Source organism: Lagenorhynchus albirostris, chromosome 6 (assembly GCF_949774975.1).
Source record: "Lagenorhynchus albirostris chromosome 6, mLagAlb1.1, whole genome shotgun sequence".
NCBI classification, from domain to species: Eukaryota; Metazoa; Chordata; class Mammalia; order Artiodactyla; family Delphinidae; genus Lagenorhynchus; species Lagenorhynchus albirostris.
In genome coordinates this window covers 4,419,972-4,442,186 of record NC_083100.1, presented here as the reverse complement: position 1 = coordinate 4,442,186, position 22,215 = coordinate 4,419,972, and the positions used below count along the sequence as shown (strand labels likewise).

The 22,215-nt window shown below is 43.8% G+C and overlaps 1 protein-coding gene across 1 annotated transcript in view; it reads right to left on the bottom strand.

The window, feature by feature from the left end:
• Positions 1-1,276: 1,276 nt before the first annotated feature.
• IQCA1 (IQ motif containing with AAA domain 1) overlaps positions 1,277-22,215 on the bottom strand; it is a 168,876-nt gene continuing 147,937 nt past the window's right edge. Inside the window, exons 17-19 of the mRNA XM_060151211.1 lie at positions 17,188-17,365; positions 9,591-9,829; positions 1,277-1,854 (exon numbers count right to left, since the gene is read on the bottom strand). Coding sequence (XP_060007194.1) covers positions 1,726-1,854; positions 9,591-9,829; positions 17,188-17,365 — 546 coding nt within the window. The 3' untranslated portion in view covers positions 1,277-1,725. The remainder of the gene's footprint in view (positions 1,855-9,590; positions 9,830-17,187; positions 17,366-22,215) is intronic.

Sequence of the window (22,215 nt, the reverse complement as noted above, 5' to 3'; positions counted from 1 at the left end):
CCCCTTTGGTAACCATACGTTTGTTTTCTATGTTTGTGGGTCTGTTTCATTTTTTATAAATTAATTAGTGATTGTTGAGTAAGCTCTACCTACACAGGTTTGTATGAGTTCTGAAAAGTGTGCTTGTTTATCACAGACCAAGTTAAAAGGTGTTGTCCACCATTAACATTTTCATAACGCTTATTCCTTTACAATCATGATTCTCATTGCTTTACAATCCAGATCCTATTATTTTGCAATGAACACCAAACCCTAGAGCCTTGGAGCTCTCATCCTGGGTCAAAACCAAGAGTCTGCTCCCATGACGTGTGAAAGAAAGGGTCTCCGTGGGCCACCCTGGAGAGACGAACATTTCACTGCTCTCTGAGCTTAGGATGGGGAGTCCACCCACCTCTCAGGCCACTTTGAGCCTTGGCCAGACACAGTCTGGGGTGGGTAAGGGGAGGGCAGGCAGACAGTCTGCAGAAATTGGGGTTCCTTTGGTATGAGAAGGCAAATCTACGGCAGGGCACCAGGAAGGTGGAGTTTGTTCAAGAAGACAGACTCTGAGGGATGGCTTTCCAGTCTGTACAGAGCACATGCAGAACTCGGGAGCCTGGGGCTGTCTCTTTCTGTCCTAATTTGTGTTTATGTCCTGTACAGACACAGGCTGAGGGGTATGTGCTGGTGGCCAGAAGACAGCTGGGAACCACTGATAGTTTGGGGCATTAAAGATCTAACCCGCTGAAAATCCCAGGAAAGCCTGGAGATCTAGCTTGGTCTATGGACTAGGAGATTGTAGAACTTTCTGTGGTGTAACCAAAAACTGTGCAGTAGTTAATTTGAATTAAATTCCAGTGAATTTATCGCACCTCAATTTGTCTCCTTCCGTTGATTGTGTTCTCACCACAATTTAGAAGCGGGTTACTTACAATATGCCACCAAGTAACCTTTCAGATTCTTACAAAATTGAAATTTATCTTTTGACCCTCACCTTTCTATTCTTTAATCTTTTTCTTTCTTAGAATTTCTAACTTCTTTATTTAGAGTTTCTCTTCTCCTATTTTTACCCCATTTGGGGTCGTAGTTTTCATCTAGCCATTGGCCTGCCGCTGCTCCGGTGTTTCCCAAGAGCAGGAACCCAGGAACTAAGAGGCAATGACATAATCCCAATGTTCCAAATATTAGCTGTGTGGCCCTGGGCCTTAGTTTCCCCATCTTCAAAGTCAGAAGATTGAAAGCGTTAATTTAAAAGATCTTTTTTAGCTCCAGCAACCAAATTACTGAGTCAGTCCAAGAAAAAGTTTCTATTCCATTATATAGAATACATGAATAGAGCAAAGAATTAATTTATTAAGATATGTGCAAGATTATTAATAAAAAGCTAGTAGCACCAATGACTGAATGAATTTACTAGTTGTCAGATTAGGGTATTTTCTAAGTATCAAAATTTAAATTTAGCAACTAGTACCGACGAGATGAAGTGTCCAACTGGGATAGATTGTGGAGTGTGTGAAGAGTGAATTTTGCTTATATACAAACTTTAATATAGATTAAGAAATAGTTACAAGCTCTAGAAACACTTGTTATGCACAACTGACTTGGTGGTCAGCCTACGAAGATCTAACTGAGCGAGGGCGGGGCTGGCGGACGTAGGGCATCAGTGTGGGACTTCACACAGGCAATGGTCAATCTCCCCCCCTGGAGAGTCGGGCCCACCTCCATCCCTGGCTCCTCAGAGAGGCATTACTTTTTCTTTTTCTCCTTTATCCCTTTCTTCTCCTTCTCTTTTCCTTTGTCCTTTTCGTTTTCTTTGTTATCTCCTGTTAATGCCAAGGCTCGCTTTTTACTCATAGGGGTCTTGGCGTACCAGTCCTGAAATCAAACAGACGTTCAGGAAAATATCAAAATGATGTGAATTCACTAGTATGCCCTTAAAAATAAAGAAAAGCTCACTGAACGGAAAGGGGCAAGCAGCCATTAAACGTTGGGCATTTAATGTATGTTCAATACAAATTCTTTCTACGTGGGTTTACCAACCTGTATTTCTATACAATTTGAAACTTCTATCTCAAGGCGTTAACAGTTAAGGAGGATCATTGGCCAGATCTAACCAACGACCCTTCCCAACTAAGTCACCTGACTTCCTGGGAAGCTTGCTCTATCCTGAAGGTGTGGGTTTTCTTGGTGATGTGAATGGCTCCCTATGGTTCAGACAAGGCCACCAGCAGCTGGACTGAGGGATACTGTTAAAAACATGGCAGAAATACTGGAGCCAAAATACCCCAAAGCACTTAATGATTGCAGCTGGCCCTGTGATGACATTTTTCTCAACTTTCACATTTATTTGAAATCTGAGAAACACTTCAGTTTACAAGCTCTGTGGTTATATTATTTCATTAAATGACTATGCTACAACTTACTTATCAATTCTCCCATTAACGGACATATAGGTCATTTCCAATATTTTGTTATTATGAACCGTGTTGAAATTCACAACTTTTATATCTCCTCATACACCAATGAGAAAACTTCCCTGGGGCATATACACAGAAATAGAATTCCTGGTTGTAGGTCATGAGCATCTTCAATTTTATTTGGTATTTCCAAACTGCAGTCTGAAGTGTGTGAGTAGGACACTATCTCAGTCTTTGTGTGTCTTAAAGTATCTTTATTTTCTCCGATCTCTTGGATGTTAGTTTAGCTGGATACAAATTTTAGGTAGACAGTTATTTTTCCTCAGCACTTTGCAGATATACTCTCACTTTCTTCTGGTGTCTATTTTTGCCAAAGAGATGTCTGATCTCCCAGTTGCTTCTTTGCAGGTAATCTGGTGTCTTAAGACTGGCTTGTTGCCTTGTTCTTAGGTTCACAATAATGCATGTAGGTGTAGATTTGTTTCATGTGTTCTGCTGGTCATGTGGAGTTTGTTTTTAACCTAAGAAGTCAGGTGTTTAATTAAGGAAAATTCTCAGCAAGTATTTCTTCAAATAATTGTTGCTCTGACATTTCTTCTCTTCTGCTAGAACTGCCATTAGTTGGGTGTCAGTGTCTTCAAAGGTTCTTACTTGCAGTTTATAGGTTTTATGTTTTTATTTTTCTATGTTGCCTTCTGGGGGGAGCTGTGAAAGAGTTGTGAAAAGAGTTCACACCTCTTTTATTTTTTGGCTTTTTATGTTAGTTACCTTATTTTTCATTTCAAAGCTCTCTTTTTGTGATTTTTTTCATAATTATCTGTTTTTATTCCATTTCTGCCTGTCTTTGTTTCAAAACTTTGTGTGTATCTCTAATGGAAGTTATGCCTTCATTTATTTTCTTGAACATCTTAATCATATTAATCTAAATGTTTTTGTTTAAACTATTGTCTTTTAATCATTTTTGTTTGAAGATTGTATGTAACACTAGATTTCCTAAAATGTTTTGGAATTTTGATTTTCAGATTTGTTTTGGTCTCTCTCTCTCTCTCATTATACCTACCTCCCTAGCAGTACTGCACTTGCTTCCACGTGGTTCTCTAAACCCACATCCAGAACCAGGACTTATAGGGTGTTTAGAAGCTAATGCTCCTTGGTGATATTGGGATATCAAAGATCCAGTCAGAGAAGCAGCAGATTTGTCATTTTATCTGCTACAACTCCTAATCTTTGTTTTCCATCATTTATTTCTCTCTATGCTACAAGCCAGGCATCTGTTCGTCCCTGTGTTTGAGATTTATCTTTGTTTCTGGCACTTGGGGATTTTCTCATTCTTCTTTGAGCATTGACTCACCTTTCAACGTAAGGTGAGGTGGCCAAGTACTTAAGGTGATGGACTCCTAATTTACTGAGGCACAGTATGGAATATGGTCAATAAAATTGGCTTTGGAGTGAGATTTGAATTTTAGCTCTACTCCTTTTAAGCTGTGTGACCTGGAACAAGTCATTTTGCCTCTTGTGGTTTTTGTTTGTTTGTTTGTTTTGTTTTGGCTGCTGCAGCAAATTACCACATGGCTTAAAAAAACACTTATTATCTCATAGTTCTGTAGATCAGAAGTCCAAAATGGGTCTCATGGGGCTAAAATCAAGGTGTCTGCCGGCTGTATTCCTTTCTGGAGTTCCAGGGGAGAATCTGTCCCCTTGTCTTTTGTAGTTTCCAGAGGCCACCGGCTATCCTGGCTTGTGGCCCCATCTCTAGCTTCGAGCTAGCAGTGTTGTGCTACCTGGAGTCTCAACGATTCCTCACACTGCCATTTCTCTGGTTTCTCTTCTTGTGCCCTCTTCTAACTTTTATGATTACACTGGACTCATAAGGATAATTCAGGGTAATCTGTCTTAAGGTCAGCTGATTAGCAAACTTATTCCATCTGAAACCTTAATTCCCCTTTGCCATGTAACCTAACATAGGCCCAGGTTCCAGGGACCCAGATGTAGACCTCTTTGGGGAGCCAATATTCTGCCTACTACACCTCATTATAACTCAGTTTCCCCATCTGCAAAATAGGGTAAATGGTGTGGTCTAACTGAGTTAATAGGGTGCCTGGCACATAAGTAGTCATAAGTATTAGCTAACACTATTAAAACTATTACATCATTATCATTCAATATCTTCTCCATCATGTCCATTGTGCAGGTACATGTGTTTGGAGAATCTGCAAGACCCTAGTCTGACATGTTGTCAGAAGCGCAGCTGGGTGAAATTTCTCAGGGTGAAAATGATAGACCTGATTACCAGCAACTACAGCCATGGAATCACATTACTCAGCAGAGTGACAGTTTCATTCCTTCTAGCCATCTGCTCAATCCATTTGCCGCTAAACAAGTTAACTGAACATCTAGGTGGGATCAGGCGCTGTGCCAAGTCCTGGAGATATGACAGGAAGCAGAAATGGATGTGGGGTCAGCAGAAACTCTGCAAGCCAGAAGGGAGTGGCAGGACATATTTAAAGTGATGAAGTGGAAAATCCTACAACCAAGATTACTCTACCCAGCAAGGATCTCATTCAGATTCGATGGAGAAATTAAAACCTTTACAGACAAGCAAAAGCTAAGAGAATTCAGCACCACCAAATTCAGCTGTACAACAAATGCTAAAGGAACTTCTCTTGGCAGGAAACACAAGAGAAGAAGACCTACAATAACAAACTCAAAACAATTAAGAAAATGGTAATAGGAATATACTACCTTAAATGTAACTAACTTAACTACCTTAAATGTAAATGGATTAAATGCTCCAACCAAAAGACATAGACTGGCTGAATGGATACAAAAACAAGACCCATACATATGCTGTCTACAAGAGACCCACTTCAGACCTAGGGACACATACAGACTGAAAGTGAGGGGATGGAAAATGATACTCCATGCAAATGGAAATCAAAAGAAAGCTGGAGTGACAATTCTCCTATCAGACAAAATAGACTTTCAAATAAAGACTATTACAAGAGACAAAGAAGGACACTACATAATGGTCAAGGGATCTATCAAGAAGAAGATATAACAATTGTAAATATTTATGCACCCAACATAGGAGCACCTCAATACATAAGGCAAATGCTAAGTGAGTAGGACACTATCTCAATCTTTGTGTGTCTTAAAGTATCTTTACTTTTTCTGATCTCTTGGATGTTAGTTTAGCTGGATACAAATTTTAGGTAGACAGTTATTTCCCCTTTTATAAAAGGGGACATAAAAGAAGAAATCAACAGTAACACAATCATAGTAGGGGACTTTAACACCCCACTTTGACCAATTGAAAGATCATCCAAAATGAAAATAAATAAGGAAACACAAGCTTTAAATGATACATTAAACAAGATGGACTTAATTGATATTTATAGGACATTCCATCCAAAAACAACAGGATACACTTTCTTCTCAAGTGCTCATGGAACATTCTCCAGGACAGATCATATCTTGGGTCACAAATCAAGCCTTGGTAAATTTATGAAAATTGAAATCGTATCAAGTATCTTTTCCGACCACAACGCTATGAGGCTAGACATCAATTACAGGAAAAAATCTGTAAAAAATACAAACACATGGAGGCTAAACAATACACTACTAAATAAGCAAGAGATCACTGAAGAAATCAAAGAGTAAATCAAAAAATACCTAGAAACAAATGACAATGAAAACATGACGACCCAAAACCTATGGGATGCAGCAAAAGCAGTTCTAAGAGGGAAGTTTATAGCAATACAATCCTACCTCAAGAAACAGAAAACATCTCAAATAAACATCCGAACCTTACCCCTAAAGTAATTAGAGAAAGAAGAACAAAAAAAACCCAAAGTTAGCAGAAGGAAAGAAATCATAAAGATCAGCTCAGAAATAAATGAAAAAGAAATGAAGGAAACAATAGCAAAGATCAATAAAGCTAAAAGCTGGTTCTTTGAGAAGATAAACAAAATTGATAAACCATTAGCCAGACTCATCAAGAAAAAAAGGGAGAAGATTCAAATTAGTAGAATTAGAAATGAAAAAGGAGAAGCAACAACTGACACTGCAGAAATACAAAGGATCATGAGAGATTACTACAAGCAACTCTATGCCAATAAAATGGACAACCTGGAAGAAATGGACAAATTCTTAGAAATGAACAACCTTCCAAGACTGAACCAGAAAGAAATAAAAAATATAAACAGACCAATCACAAGCACTGAAATTGAGACTGTGATTAAAAATCTTCCAACAAACAAAAGCCCAGGACCAGGTGGCTTCACAGGCGAATTCTATCAAACACTTAGAGAAGAGCTAACACCTATCCTTCTCAAACTCTTCCAAAATATAGCAGGGGGAGGAACACTCCCAGACTCATTCTATGAGGCCACCATCTCCCTGACAACAAAACCAGACAAAGATGTCACAAAGAAAGAAAACTACAGGCCAATATCACTGATGAACACAGATGCAAAAATCCTCAACAAAATACTAGCAAACAGAATCCAACAGCACATTAAAAGGATCACACACCATGATCAAGTGGGGTTTATCCCAGAAATGCAAGGATTCTTCAATATATGCAAATCAATCAATGTGATAAACTATATTAAGAGACTGAAGGAGAAAAACCATATGATCATCTCAATAGATGCAGAAAAAGCTTTTGACAAAATTCAACACCCATTTATAATAAAAACCCTCCAGAAAGTAGGCATAGAGGGAGCCTACCTCAACATAATAAAGGCCATATATGACAAATCCACAGCCAACATCATTCTCAATGGTGAAAAATTGAAACCATTTCCTCGAAGATCAGGAACAAGACAAGGTTGTCCACTCTCACCTCTCTTATTCAACATAGTTTTGGAAGTTTTTAGCCACAGCACTCAGAGAAGAAAAATAAATAAAAGGAATCCAAATCAGAAAAGAAGAAGTAAAGCTGTCACTGTTTGCAGATGACATGATACTATACATAGAGAATCCTAAAGATGCTACCAGAAAACTACTAGAGCTAATCAATGAATTTGTTAGAGTAGCAGGATATAAAATTAATCCACAGAACTCTCTTGCATTCCTATACACTAATGATGAAAAATCTGAGAGAGAAATTAAGAAAACACTCCCATTTACCCCTGCAAGATAAAGAATAAAATACCTAGGAATAAATCTACCTATAAATCTAAGGAGACAAAAGACCTGTATGCAGAAAACTATAAGACACGATGAAAGAAATTAAAGCTGATACAAACACATGGAGAGATATAACATGTTCTTGGATTGGAAGAATCAACATTGTGAAAATGACTATACTACCCAAAGCAATCTACAGATTCAGTGCAATCCCTATCAAAATACCAATGGCAGTTTTCACAGAACTAGAACAAAAAATTTCACAATTTGTATGGAAACACAAAAGACCCCGAATAGCCAAAGCAATCTTGAGAAAGAAAAACGGAGCTGGAGGAATCAGGCTCCTGGACTTAGGACTATACTACAAAGCTACAGTAATCAAGACAGTATGGTACTGGCACAAAAACAGTAATATAGATCAATGGAACAGGATAGAAAGCCCAGAGATAAACCCATGTACGTATGGTCACCTTATTTTTGATAAAGGAGGCAAGAGGCAAGAATATACAATAGAGAAAAGACACCCCTTCAATAAATGGTTCTGGGAAAAACAGACAGCTACATGTAAAAGAATGAAATTAGAACAGTCCTTAACACCATACACAAAAATAAACTCAAAGTGGATGAAAAACCTAAATGTAAGGCCAGACACTATAAAACCCTTAGAGGAAAACAGTGGCAGAACACTCTATGACATAAATCACAGCAAGATCCTTTCTGACCCACCTCCTAGAGAAACAGAAATAAAAACAAAAATTAACAAATGGGATCTAATGAAACTACTTGTGCAGATCAAGATCAAGATCAACTACTTGTGCAACCCTTGTGCAGGTCATTATTTTGGGGATCAGTATTGAGACTATTTTCAACCTTCATTGAAGCATCAGCAGCAAAGCAGAGGGGAAACAGTTTCTAGAGTTGGTGGAAAAGTGACACTTCATAGAGGGAATTTTCCTAATCCCAAGCAGGCTTTCAGAGACAAGAGGCTTGAACGGGAATTACAACTCTCTTTCCGGTGTCTGCATGGCTAAGATGGTGGTGGATATAATTGCATGGATACAGTTCTCCTCCCTTTTTTTCCCAGTTGGCCAAGAAAACTACCTTTAGGTTCAGAAAGAGAACACAACTGTACTCATTCTTATTCAAAGGATTTGGAGGGGTTGCCTGCTGGCCTGGGCCTTGCGGACGAAGGCTCTAAAACTCATTGTACCTGGAAAAGGCACATCACTCTTGGCTAGTTCTTTTCCTCCCATATCGAGGGATATGAAGAGTTAATTCTCAAAGCTTCCTCCAGATCTAAAAAGTTCCGTGAACATATCAGAGTGTGTTCAAAAATACAAAAACTAGGGCTTCCCTGGTGGCACAGTGGTTGGGAGTCCACCTGCCGATGCAGGGGATGCGGGTTCGTGCCCCGGTCTGGGAGGATCCCACATGCCGCGGAGCGGCTGGGCCCGTGAGCCATGGCCGCTGAGCCTGCACGTCCGGAGCCTGTGCTCCGCAACGGGAGAGACCACAACAGTGAGAGGCCCGTGTACTGCCAAAAAAAAAAAAAAAAAAAAAAAAAAAAAAATACGAAAACTAAATGTTGGCGAATTTTCTTGTGATTTCCTATCGCAAGTGTACTAGAATATGACGTGTACCAGGGCAAATATGGAGCAAAAGCAGCACTGGTTGGAAGTACACTGTTTAGGGACTGGTTTTTTCCATGCAAAACTTGTTCCATGATGTGAATTATGAAGTAAAAACCAGTGAGAACCAAGAGAGGGGTGTGTGTGTGTGTGTGTGTGTGTGTGTGTGTGCAATTCCAATGGTTTTGAAGCTGCTACTCAGTTCTGCAATTTGGCTGTTCATTTATAAGGTCATGGATCACAATTTTCCTAAAATTTGGAAGACATGCTTTACTGCTAAGGCCAGAAAAATACTGTGGTCCCCAAATTTCGAGTTTCTAAATTTTACTGGGTATGGTAGAGTCCAAATACATGAATCCCAGGGGACTGGAGGGAGGAGGTGACGTGACAAGTGTTTGCTGCTAGGACCTGGCCAGGTAGGCGTTGCGTTTACCTTAAAGCTCTCTTCTTCCTCTTGGTAGACGGGACTCATGCTGGTGAGAGGCGGGATGAACTCGAGGGCGGTGAGCGGCTTGTGAGATTGCTGCCGGATTCTGCGCTCCGTGAGCACCTCCTTCACCACCTGGACGATGTGGCCCTGGGTGAAGCCGTCGGTGATCTTTGCCAAGCAACTGACACTCAGGGCACCGGTGATGACTCCGCCGTGGCGCTGAATGATTTCTTTCCACAAAACTGTTGTATCCAAAATGATGGAAAAGACAGAGAACAGGAGTCACCACAGAGAAAGCAGCATTGACCCAGTTCCCAGGACAAAGCGGTGGCTCACCAAGAAAGGAGAGCACAGGAGGTCTGCTCCGATTTGTAATTCAAATGAACAGGAAGCCACCTGACCAAATGCTCTGCCCCGAGGGATTTTCAAGCATAAGGGCTGCACGTGGATGGCCCTGAGGTCTGCAGACTACGAGCCCCTTGAATTGACAAGGAAAAATTAAACTAGGGTCAGTATAGTTTTAGGGTGGTACCTTCAAAGATGTTCAAAATCTTCCAACATTGGAAATTTACGTGGGTGTCTATGGCATTTGGCTAAGTAGGAGTCGGACTTCTTTGAGCTATAAAGTTCATTTCTTACGTGATTTTTATGCGTGGAATTGGAACGCAGAGTCCAATTTCTATCAGCCATGGCAGGGCTCGGTTCCCGTTGGGTGTAAGACACTGTCCCACACGTCCTATTAGACAGAGCAACTGGACCCTTTATTCTCTGCCCCCAACAATGGAAAAACAGCACAGATTAACAGATCTACCAGGTGGGAGTCCTGTTGTTGTGTGGGTCAGTGGGACCTGGGGTGACCGGGAGATTTCACTTAGAACACAGGGATGCTGTGAAGATGAATTATGAAATTATCCCTGATGTTTACGTAACCTTAGAGATAGGATGGTCTTCCATACAACATTTGAGATGAGATTACACTTTGAGAACTATGTCTATTCTGTCAACAGAGGCTCCAGGGAAATAAATGAGACTTGCTGTGGTGTGTTTAGTTCTATCCATCCAGACAGTGAGGAAGGATGCAGACAGGGTAAGGCCTTCCGTACCAGAACCAGCCGCGGTACTGAGAAGATCTGGCCAGATGTCTCTAGAGCATTTTGACCTTCTTTGAGGAATATTTGAAACAGTGTTTAAACAACTGAAGATTTACTGCATGATCTGAGCACTGTCAGGTGTGTGACATGACTGCAGCATCCAACTACATTGATCCAAAAGTACCTGATGAGATGAAAAGGTCCAATGACTGTCAAGGGATAGAATGACTTGGAACGTAACTAGGACCCACATCAGAGTCTGGCTTTTGGGGCCACGAGTTATTCCAACAATGTGCCTCCACTGTCCTTGGCAGGAGATCCTTGGCCCCAAGGTGAGCTGAGTTGCTGGGAAGGGGTGCATGTTATCATGGGGCCTGTGGTGTCTTCCAACGGTGGAAGGTTAGCCATCAAGGGATGAGAGCTGCAGTGAGACCAGCAAGGGCCACAGGGGCCCCCAAATTTGCCTAAAGCAACATCTTCCTCCTGCGTCTACACTGCTACTTCCTTGGTGGGTTTATTTGGACCTGAACCCATCTAAGGTAAAAGTGGGAGTAGAAAGATTTACTTCTCAAGCTGCTATGAGAAATAAGGACAAGAATGTGTACAAATCACTTGGAAGAAACTCTTCTGGCATATAGTGGACACTTTCTCTTCTGTAGCTTTATTACTGTTATTTCTGTAATTTTATTACTATCAAGTCATTCCACTTGGTACCAAAGTTTCCTAATGCTCAGTAAAACATCAATTATAAAAGCTAACACAAAATAAACTACAGAGTATTTCTAAGCATATCTGTGTAAAAGACAGATTGGAACAGGGGAGGATTACCCTTATCTAAATACAACTGCTGTAGAGTTAGACATCAGGAGACACAGCCCGTGGTAAAAACACACAGCAACAACAACAACCAGATGACACCATCCCTTGGGATCTCGTCTGTCTCCTGTCCTCATTCATAACATCTAGAAGCCGTGCAAACAGGTCTGAGTGGTGACTCTGGGTCCTGAGAAGGGAACACGTTTTATGGGACAGTCACTGGTGAGAACCCCTAAACCTGAGGGCCTGGTAGATACCCCAGGCTGGGAACCCAGAGCAGCTTCAGACTTGGGCACCCGTGGGTGAAATTCCTACCTGCAGCGTGGAGGGGACAAACAGTGAGGGCCAAGGGCTTCCCAGCGACAAAGGTCAGCTCTCCCGTGCCTCCCTGTTAAGCTATGAAAGTCACAGCCTCCCTGTATTTTAACACAAAAATCCCTGCAAGTAAAGATTCAGTAATAGAGATGCAGACGTCGGGCTTAACAGATACACACGACTATATATAAAGCAGACAGCCGACAAGGACTTACTGTATAGCACAGGGACCTCTACTCAGTATTTTGTAAAAACATATAAGGGAAAAGAATCTGGAAAAGAATATACATGTATACGTACAGCTGAATCACTGTGCTGTATACCTGAAACTAACAGGATATTGTAGATCAACGATACTCCAATAAAAAAAGAGTGATGCAAAAAACGACAATTACTCTGGTCTAGTGTGGGCATGTAAACACCCTATTGACAATGAACGTGTATGATATTCGTGTAAAGTCTTGGTCAAGCTTCGTCAAAATACCTAAAACATTGATGACTTCCCCAAGCTCATCATTTTTTAATGGTGGTGCAGTCACAGCTGCGGTGGGATTTGCCCACTTGCCCCCAGCCATCTCCAGATCCAGAGAAGGGGAGAGAGAATCAGGCTTGACTTCCTTCTCATGTTCGATGAACTAGACTTACTAGCCTTTAAAAGAACAGCTTCTATTGCTTGTACAAAGCCACCGGATCATGGGTTCTTGGCCCTTAAATAGCTGCTCTGGAGCAAAGAGGGGATTCAGGCATGGAGGGAGCTCTAGCCTGGCGGTTCATCGCAGTGGCAGCCCCACAGCCTGTACTGGAGCCATGAGCAGGCTGCCAAGCCTTTGGTCCAGCGGCGGAGGGGGTGGTGGTGGGCACAAAAGCACAACAGGCTTGGGGACTGGCAACGGGCGTGGCCGTGAGGACCAGAGGCCAGGGCTACAAAACGGTTCAAGGCAGCTGAGGGGCTCTCTGGACCTGCTGCCGTGTTTTACCTTCCTTTCTTGGATGTAGAGGGCTCTTCAGTTCTTCAGACTAATCTCCATCCCCTTCCCCTTCTTTAGGCTGAAAGGAATCTGGTCTTCGGGGCCCCTTCTCTGCTTTTGGCATTCCCAATTGATTCTATCCTGGCTAGTGCTTGAGATGACACAGTGTCTTAAAATTCATTTTTATTTGGGATTTTGCAAAAGCACAAGAGGGTGAATAATGTGATTGGGATGAGCTTCAGGCCTCCGCAGTCTAGGATTCCAGAAAAAGAAACGAAATTGAGTTATTTGTAGTGAGGTGGATGGACCTAGAGTCTGTCATACAGAGTGAAGTAAGTCAGAAAGAGAAAAACAAATACCGTATGCTAACACATACATATGGAATCTAAAAAAAAAAAAGGTTCTAATGAACCTAGGGGCTGGACAGGAATAAAGATGCAGACGTAGAGGATGGACTTGAGGACACAGGGAGGGGGAAGGGTAAGCTGGGGCGAAGTGAGAGAGTGGCATGGACATATATACACTACCAAATGTAAAATAGATAGCTAGTGGGAAGCAGCCGCATAGCACAGGGAGATCAGCTCGGTGCTTTGTGTCCACCTAGAGGGGTGGGATAGGGAGGGTGGGAGGGTGGGAGACGCAACAGGGAGGAGATATGGGAATGTATGTATATGTATAGCTGATTCACTTTGTTATAAAGCAGAAACTAACACAGCATTGTAAAGCAGTTATACCCCAATAAAGATGTTTAAAAAAAAAAAAGACATGGGCTGGACCCCTCCGAGCAGACACAGGGTCTAAGGTGGGGGGCCTGTGATGAATCGGGTTATTAGCGGAGCAGACCCCGGGGAAGAGAGACAGGAGGAGGCATGAGGAACGTGGAGAGAAGGAAGCCCAAAGGGATTTCTGGGGACTAGACATGGCATTAATCAACCTGGGGGTGGATTTTCTTTGCAGAGACATTTTGAAGGAAACCGCTTGATTTGGGGAAAGCAGGTAGCTATTGAATTATATTTGGTAAACCTTAAGGACCGCGTTTCCTCTGGCTGATCTGCCCTTCTCTTCTCAGCCCTGTCACTCCCCTGCACCGCCTGGAGAATCTGAGCAGTTGGATCGAGAGTGTCCCATGCACCTTTGGCCCTCGGCTGCCAGCAGACAGGTGGACAAGCAAGGGCCCAAGTTATGGATCTGCAGCCCAGGCTTTACAGGATGCAAGAGACCGTTTTTTTTTTGTACGCGGGCCTCTCACTGTTGTGGCCTCTCCCATTGCGGAGCACAGGCTCCGGATGCGCAGGCTCAGCGGCCATGGCTCACAGGCCCAGCCGCTCCGCGGCATGTGGGATCTTCCCGGACCGGGGCACGAACCCACGTCCCCTGCATCGGCAGGTGGACTCTCAACCACTGCGCCACCAGGGAAGCCCAAGAGACCGTTTTTGATCATTGCAAAGACAGGAATAGTCTTTCTTTAAGATAGATGTCCCAGCCACTGTGGCTATGGTAACTTCAAGGTCACTGGAGGAAACGCTGGGTAGCATTTATGATGTTGGCGAGAATGGCAGCCTGAACAAATCACCCACCGAGAAAGAAATATGTGAGACACATGTGGTTGAGTGGACAGAGCCCTGGGCCCAGATGACCACTGCTGCAGGTTTATCATCCGCCCACCGGTGAAGGGATGCTTCCTCCTTCCTCTCCCACGATGCTGCCGTGAGGGGATTCAAGCTGGAATCTGTCTTGTGATCTGAGTCCCTAGAGAGGCCTGGCACTTTATCAAAAGAACACACCTGTCCTTGTTATACATCAATAGCTTCATTTCGAAAGGGCCTATGGTTTTGTCAGACAATCGAAACTGTTCAAAGTCAAGAATAATGTTCTAGGCCCTGAAAATTAATAATACTCTACCTTATTCCATTAAGATAGCTTAAAATATATATACAATACAGAGAGAGAGAGAGAGACACACACAGAGAATCTAACCAAGACACAAGAGAATCTAATCGAAACTGTTCAAAGTCAAGAATAATGTTCTAGGCCCTGAAAATTAATAATACTCTACCTTATTCCATTAAGATAGCTTAAAATATATATACAATACAGAGAGAGAGAGAGAGAGAGAGAGAGAGAGAGACAGAGAATCTAACCAAGTGGGAAAGCTCTGATGAAGCCAGGAGCGTGGAATCCTCTGTAGTGGGCAGAGAGCACTGGTGCACACCCACCTCTGTGTCGACTCCTTCCTTGGCTAAACTACACATCCCTGCCCCCTTGAACCCTGGTGGGGCCTCGTGAGGCATTCTGGCCAACGTGGCTAGAAGAACTGTTGGTCCCTCCTCAGTCTGGTCCCTAAATCTCCTGAGAGATCATTTATACTATCTTTCTTTCTTTTCCTTTGATGCTGGCTGGTTGCAAAGGATCCAGTGGAGGGCTTGTAGGCCCCAGAAGATGGAGAAGTCCCTAGATGGTGGAGAAATAACTGCGCCCAAAGTCTTCCTGTGCTTTGCATATAACACTGTGATTATGATCACACTTTATCAAGACAGAAACGAATGCATATTGCAAACGGAGTGGCTAATAAGCTAAGAGTTTATAATGTATGGGGAGTAAAGGGTTGTTCTTCTAGCAAATCACACTGACCAGGAACTTAAGATCAACCAGAAAGGACATATATCCTCTCTGTTTTGGTGGTGCTATTGTGACTAATGAAGGATGAATAGAAACCAAGTCTGACCTAATAGTTTTTATTATTTTCAGCAATGCACCACAGCTACCATGTCATCGCTACCGCCATCTCCTCTAACATGACCGCCACCATGACCACCAGCATCTACATCACCACCAGGCTGCGGTCACAACCACCATCATCTCTATCACCCCCAGGCTGTGGTCATGACCACCAGCATCTCCATCACTTCCAGGCTGCGGTCACCATCACCGCCATTTCCAACAGCACCATCATCATCTCTAAACCAAATCTACCACCACCACCACTACCATGGGCGGTCAAGACGACCCCTCAATGAGTTGCACCTTTGGTATTCACATGCTGTGTAGTCCACTGTCCTTGAACTTGGGCTGGCCTGTGACTTTCTCTTGACCAGTAGAATGTGGTGAAAGTGACTCTGTGTGACTTCTGCAGCTGGGTCACAAGGATCCTTCCAGCTTCTGCCTGAACATCTTGAAATGTTTCCCCTTAGGATGTTCCCCCTGGGGACCTAGCTGCCGCGCCGTGGAAGGCCACGGGGAGGGGCCGGGTAGAGGAGGTCTGGTCACCAGCCCCAGATGAGCTCCCAGCTGACAGCCAGCAACAGCACAGTCATGGAGGGAATGGTCTTGGATGTCCAGCCCTGTCCAGTCTTCAGATGACTGGAGTCCCAGCCGCCATTTACTGCACCATCATGAAACACCTTGGGGAGAACTCCCCCACTGAGCCCAGTGGCCCCTCAGAATCATGAGAGGCGTACTTTATGGTTTCAAGCCACTGGGGAGGTCTGTCACACAGCAATCGATAATGGAAACCACCACCGGCACCACTGCCGGCTCCCTGGGCCATTTACTGACCTGCCATTTAAATATTCCTCCTCCACGCCCCCATCACCGCCTTCTCCCCCTCCACCCGTCCTCTCCGGGAGCTGAGATGGTGCTGGGCATTCCAGCCATCTCATATAAGGGTCACCACAGCCCTGGGAACTGAACAGTTCTCCTACTTTAGAGCTGAGAAAATGGAGGCTCAGAATGTCAGCCTACTTCTCAAGGTCATCAGCTATTCGGCGGGACAGCCAGGATCAGAACCAGGGCTCGTCGGAATCCATGTGCCACAGCTCTTCCCAATTTCACTGCACTGCCTCCCAGGGTCACTTTTTTGTATTGTTCCCATTTAAAAATAGGTTTCAAAAGAAGTGATTTTGAATCTGTCTATCCAAGGGAAAAAATGGAAAAAAAGTAAGCTCTTGTTGTATTTAGTGTTTAGGTAAATCAACATTCCCTTGGACTGGTATTTTGAGCCTGAAAAAAAAAATCGACCAGGTGAAAAGAAATGCTTTTGCACGGGAAAGACATCACCACCACGGGGACAAGCTGAGTGACCCTAATCCACCAGTCAAAAGGAAAATTCTTACCCACAGGGGCTTTTGTCTCCTTCAGGGCTCAAAATAATAATCCCTGTCCTGTTTCCTTTTGTCTTGGGTAAAAAGCATTACATTAACAACAGAACAGAGATCTGTTGCTCTCGGGACCTGGTGTTTATGTTTATGGCTTGGAGTTCGCTGATGTCCTGGGGCACTGGGACTTACATCACCTTCTGATGGTCACTGGGTGACGACGGCCACCCTCCCGGCTCAAGCCCACATGCCTGCAAGCCCACACCGACGGCCCAGCTTCGGTTACTGCACACTGGAAGGGGTGAGGGGTACTTGCCATATCTGGAAGCATAGTCTGGTCTGGGAACCAAAATAATTTTTTGATAAACTTTGCAAAGAGGTTGAAGTTCAGCGTCAAAAGGTCGCTGTGTTGTCCCCACAATCAGAATCCTGTCATCTGGTTTCAGGAGCTTCAGGATTTTGGGAAGCTGTTTTTTCAGGCGCTTAGGTTCCATCTGGGAGGAAGAGAGAGGGGAAAAAATAAGCCCACACATAGGAAAAAAGAATCAAGAACAAAAGAAAATATAGCATTGGATGCACTGTGGCATACATTTGTTAAAAAGTGATGCCCAAACACACTTTCTTAGAGTTTGTTCTGGGTCGGGTCTCGGGACGTGGTTCCTGGTTTGCATGGTCTGAACTGCTGGCTCTTCCTTTCCTTAAATCTGGTGTTCCGATTTGGAAAGGGGGAAGGAAGGAAGCACCTGACCGAACGTACCAGCATCTTAACCCTAAGAATGGGAAACAGGGCGGATTTCCAAGCGGAAGGAAACTGGCTGGGATTGAGAATTGGTTTCCAGTGTGTTCCTCTGAGCTGTTTTGAAGGTGAACTCAAGATTTCCTTTGCTGACGGCTGTGACAACGAGGACCAAGGTCTTGGATCTCAGATCTGAAAACAGCTGGTTACATAAGAGTGTGAAACTTCTCTCTGAAGCAGTTTGGGTGTAGTTTGAACCTGTATTATTTCAGTATAATCTCAGCACTAATGAGGGACAGGAGTAAGACTTGAGGTACCTGAGGGAGGATAACTTCTGGCTTCTGGGCGGGGTGGGGGGCATGTCAGATTTGGCCACGTTGCCATGGCAACGCATGGGCTTTAAATCAACCACAACTAGTGCAGCAAGAGAAGAGGAAGCGGCTAGGGGTGATGGGGGGGCCTCCACAGAGACACCCAAGAACAATCTGGGCCTTTTTTGCTCCCATTTGGCTCAGGGGCAATTGAGCCAGAGAATTGAAGATCCCACCTATCCTGGGGCTTTCCTGGAACCGCCCCAGCACGTGTGAGCTACTCTATACAGATGAGGTCGCCTGTTGCTTGGCCCTGTGTGTCCTGCACACCTGGCCGGAAGACAGCCCCGCACGTCTGCCTGCAGGAAGGGGCTGGTAACATCTAGGGAAGGGAGTGGGTGTGGGATAAATTCCACGCTCGAGAATAAACGCGAATGGCAGGCAACTGGAGGCACGGGGGTGACAGCGCTGTGCACGGCTGCAGGGCCTTTGGGACAAGGACACTCGTGTGCTGGGGAATCTGTTCCCTGGGAGGCCCTTCGGCTGCCCCGTGGAATTGGGAGTCAGACCTGGAACGGCAGCCTGCTGGGCAGAGGGAGGGAGGGTGGTGTTAGGAGTGTGGTCCGCAGGGCGGGTGTGAGCTGGGTGGGTGATGCCGGGGAGGGAAGGGGGAGGGAAGGGGCTGTGGCCACGCAGGGGGCCCAGTGTTGTGCCCCTTCCTCCTTCCTTTTGTTTGACCAACAGAAAGGCCCAGTTCCATGTCTGGATTGACAGGGTGCAGGGAAAATACTGGATGAGAAAAGAGCGAGACGCCGGGCCGAGGGGCCGTTCGGAGGAAAGCCCAGTGGGAAGTTGCAGAAACTTTTGGCTCCAATGAGGCAAGAGGTTGGGGGCTTGCCTTGACCTCCCAGGACAGCGCAGCTTGTTACTTCCTGGCCCGTGAGCCTCGCTCATTACTTCTTACGCCCAGGCTGCTTCCATGGTACTGGTAGCATCGACTGCATGCTTCCTGTGTTCCAGGGGTCTTGCTCGGTGCCTGACGTGAACCTTCTCACCTTATTCTCGCAGCCACCCCAGGAGAGGGACCCGTTCTCACCCTCACTCCGGAGATGCTGGCCTGAGGCACAAGGAGACCAAGGGACATCCGAGACCCAGAGTTCATGAGCCGGTCCCCAGCTGCCAGCACGGAGTTAGTGACTCCACAGCCTTGCTCCTGCCCCTGCTCTGGGGACCCTGCCTTTCAGAGGGGATGTGTGTGGGGCCTTGCTTGCCCCACCCCCAATTCCCTTCCTGTTTAGGGGCCTATACCGATTGAGCGCTGCAAAGGAGACTTCAAATATCTATTATTGTTATATTATGTTATCTATTATTATGTTTATATCATTATCATGGTATAGATCAGCTTTATTGAGATGTAATTCACATACCATATAATTCACCTATTTAAAACATATGATTCACCAATAAAATTAAAATATTAAAAAAATAAAATGTATGATTGTTTTTAGTATATTCACAGAGTTGTGCAACCATCACCACAATTAATTTTAGAACGTTTTCATGTTTGTTGCCCCCAAAAGACCCCACCCGTTCGCAGTCACTGCCCATTTCCCCCAACCTCCTTCTGCAGTCCTAGGCAATCACTAATCTACTTTCTGTCTCTACAGATGTGTCTCTTATGGATATTTCATAAATAGAATCATTCCATATGTGTCTGTATGTGTGTGTGTGGCTTCTTTCATTCAGGGTAACATTTTCGAGATTCCCCCATGTGGTGGCGTGTTTTAGGACTTCATTTTAATTGCTGAACGGTATCCATTGTACGGTTATGCCCCATTTTACTTATCTACTCATCAGCTGATGGACATTTGTTTTTCTTACACTTTTTGGCTGTTGTGAATAACGCTGCTATGAACATTTGTGTATAAGATTTGTATGGACTAATGTTTTCGTATCTCTTGGGTACGTACAGAGGAATTGAATTGCTAGGTCTTATGGTTACTCTCTGTCTAACCTTTTAAAGAAATGCCAGACTGTTTTCTAAAGCGTCTGCACCGTTTTACAATCCTAGCAGAGAGCAGATTTAAGTTTCTCTGGACCCTTACCAACACTTGTTACTGTTTTTCTTATTTTTTCCTTTTATTTAGCCAACCTGGTGGGTGTGAAGTGGTATCGGATTGTGGTTTTGACTTTCACTTCCCTGGAGGCTAAAGATGTTATTAGCATCTTTTCACGCGCTTAATGGCCATATGTACCTTCTTTGGAAAGACGTGTATTCAGATCCTTTGCCCTTTTTTTAAATTGGGTTACTTGTCTTTTTTTTTTTTTTTCCGCCTCTCACTGTTGTGGCCTCTCCCATTGCGGAGCACAGGCTCCGGACACGCAGGCTCAGCGGCCATGGCTCACGGGCCCAGCCGCTCCGCGGCACGTGGGATCCTCCTGGACCAGGGCGCGAACCCGTGTCCCCTGCATCGGCAGGCAGACTCTCAACCACTGCGCCACCAGGGAAGCCCAAGGTTACTTGTCTTTTTAATATTGAGCTGTAAGAGTCATTTATATTTTCTAGATACAGGTCCCTTGTCAGATTAATGACTTGCAAATATTTTCTCCCATTCTGAGTCGTCTTTTCACTTTCTTGTTGATGTCTTTTACAGCAAAAAGTTTTCAGTTTTGATGAGTTCAGTTTAAGTCTTCTTCTGTTGCTTGTGCTCCTGATATTGTATCCAAGACACCATTGCTTAATCCAAGGTCACAAAGAGTTATGTCTCTATTTTCTTCTAAGGCTTTCATAGTTTTAGCTCTTGCTTTTAGGTCTGTGGTGCATTGTTGGTTAACCGTGTGAGGTAGGGGTCCAACTTCATTCTTTTGCATGTGGCAATCCAATTGTCCTAGAAGCACGTGTTGAAAAGGCTATTCTTTCTCCATTGAATTGTCTTGGCGCTTCTGTCCCAAAAGTCAATTTTTTTGTAAATGTGAGGGTTTATTTCTGGACCAGTTCTATTCCATTGGCCCGTATGTCTCTCCTTAGGCCAGTACCACACTGTCCTGATTGCTGCAGCTTTACGGTAAGTTTGGAAACTGGGAAGTGTGAGTTCTCCAACTCCGTTCTTTTTCAAGATTGTTTTGGCTATTCTGGGTCCTTTGAATTTCCATATGGATTTTAGGATCAGCTTGTCAATTTCTGCAACTAAGGTCGCTGGAATTTTGATGGGGATTGTGCTGAACCTGTAGATCAATTTGGGGATTCTTGCCATCTTAACAGTAAGTTTTTCAATCCATGAATATGATGTATCTTTCTATTTATCGAGGTCTTCGTTGACTTCTTTCAACAATGTTTTGTAGTCTTCAGAGTAGAAGTCTTCAGAGTAGCGTCTTTTGAGTAGAGTCTTCAGAGTAGAAGTCTTGCACTTCTTTTGTTAAGTTTATTCCGATTTTTTGGATGTTATTATAATTGGAATTGTTTTCTTAATTCTAATTTTAATCTTTTCCTTGCCAGTGTATAGAAATGTTGCTTTTTGTATATTGATCTTGTATCCTATCCTGCGACCTTGCCGAACTAGTTTATTAGTTCTAATACTGCTTTAGTGAATTCCTTAGGATTTTCTGTATACAAGATCATGTCATCTGCAAATATAGTTGTATTTCTTCCTTTTCAGTATGGATGCCTTACTTAATTTTCTTCCCTGATTGCCCTGGTGAGAACCTCCAATATAATGTTGGATAGAAGAGATGCTCTTAAGGGGAAAACATCCAGTCTTTTACCATTAAGGATGATGTCAGCTGTGGATTTTTTTGTAGTTGCCCTTTATTAGACTGAGGAAGTTTCCTTTTCTTTCTATTTTTTTAATCATGAAGGGGTGTTGTATTTTGTCAAATGCTTTTTCTGCATCTGTTGAGAGGATGGTGTGGTTTCTGTCCTTTATTTTTAATGATATAGTATATTACATTAATTGATTTTTGGATGTTAAGCCTGGGATAAATCCCACTTGGTCATGGTGTCTAATCCTTCTTCTGTGTTGTTGGATTCAGTTTAAAGGGACGTTTTGTAATGTAACTCACAGCAGAGAAAGAGATGGGATTTTTACAGCAAAATAAATCTCACAGGCTGGGCCTGAAGCCAGATCACCAGGCAGCTTCTGATCCCTTCCTCCTGCCCTCACAGAAGTCCAGAGGCTGCCTGGCTCCATCAGGAGGGAACAATGGCCCTGCAGGACTCCACCCAGGAAGCATGAATGGGGGTTGGGGACAACAGAGGAGCTTAAAAGAGGGCAAAGCACAGGAGAGGGATGACCCAGAA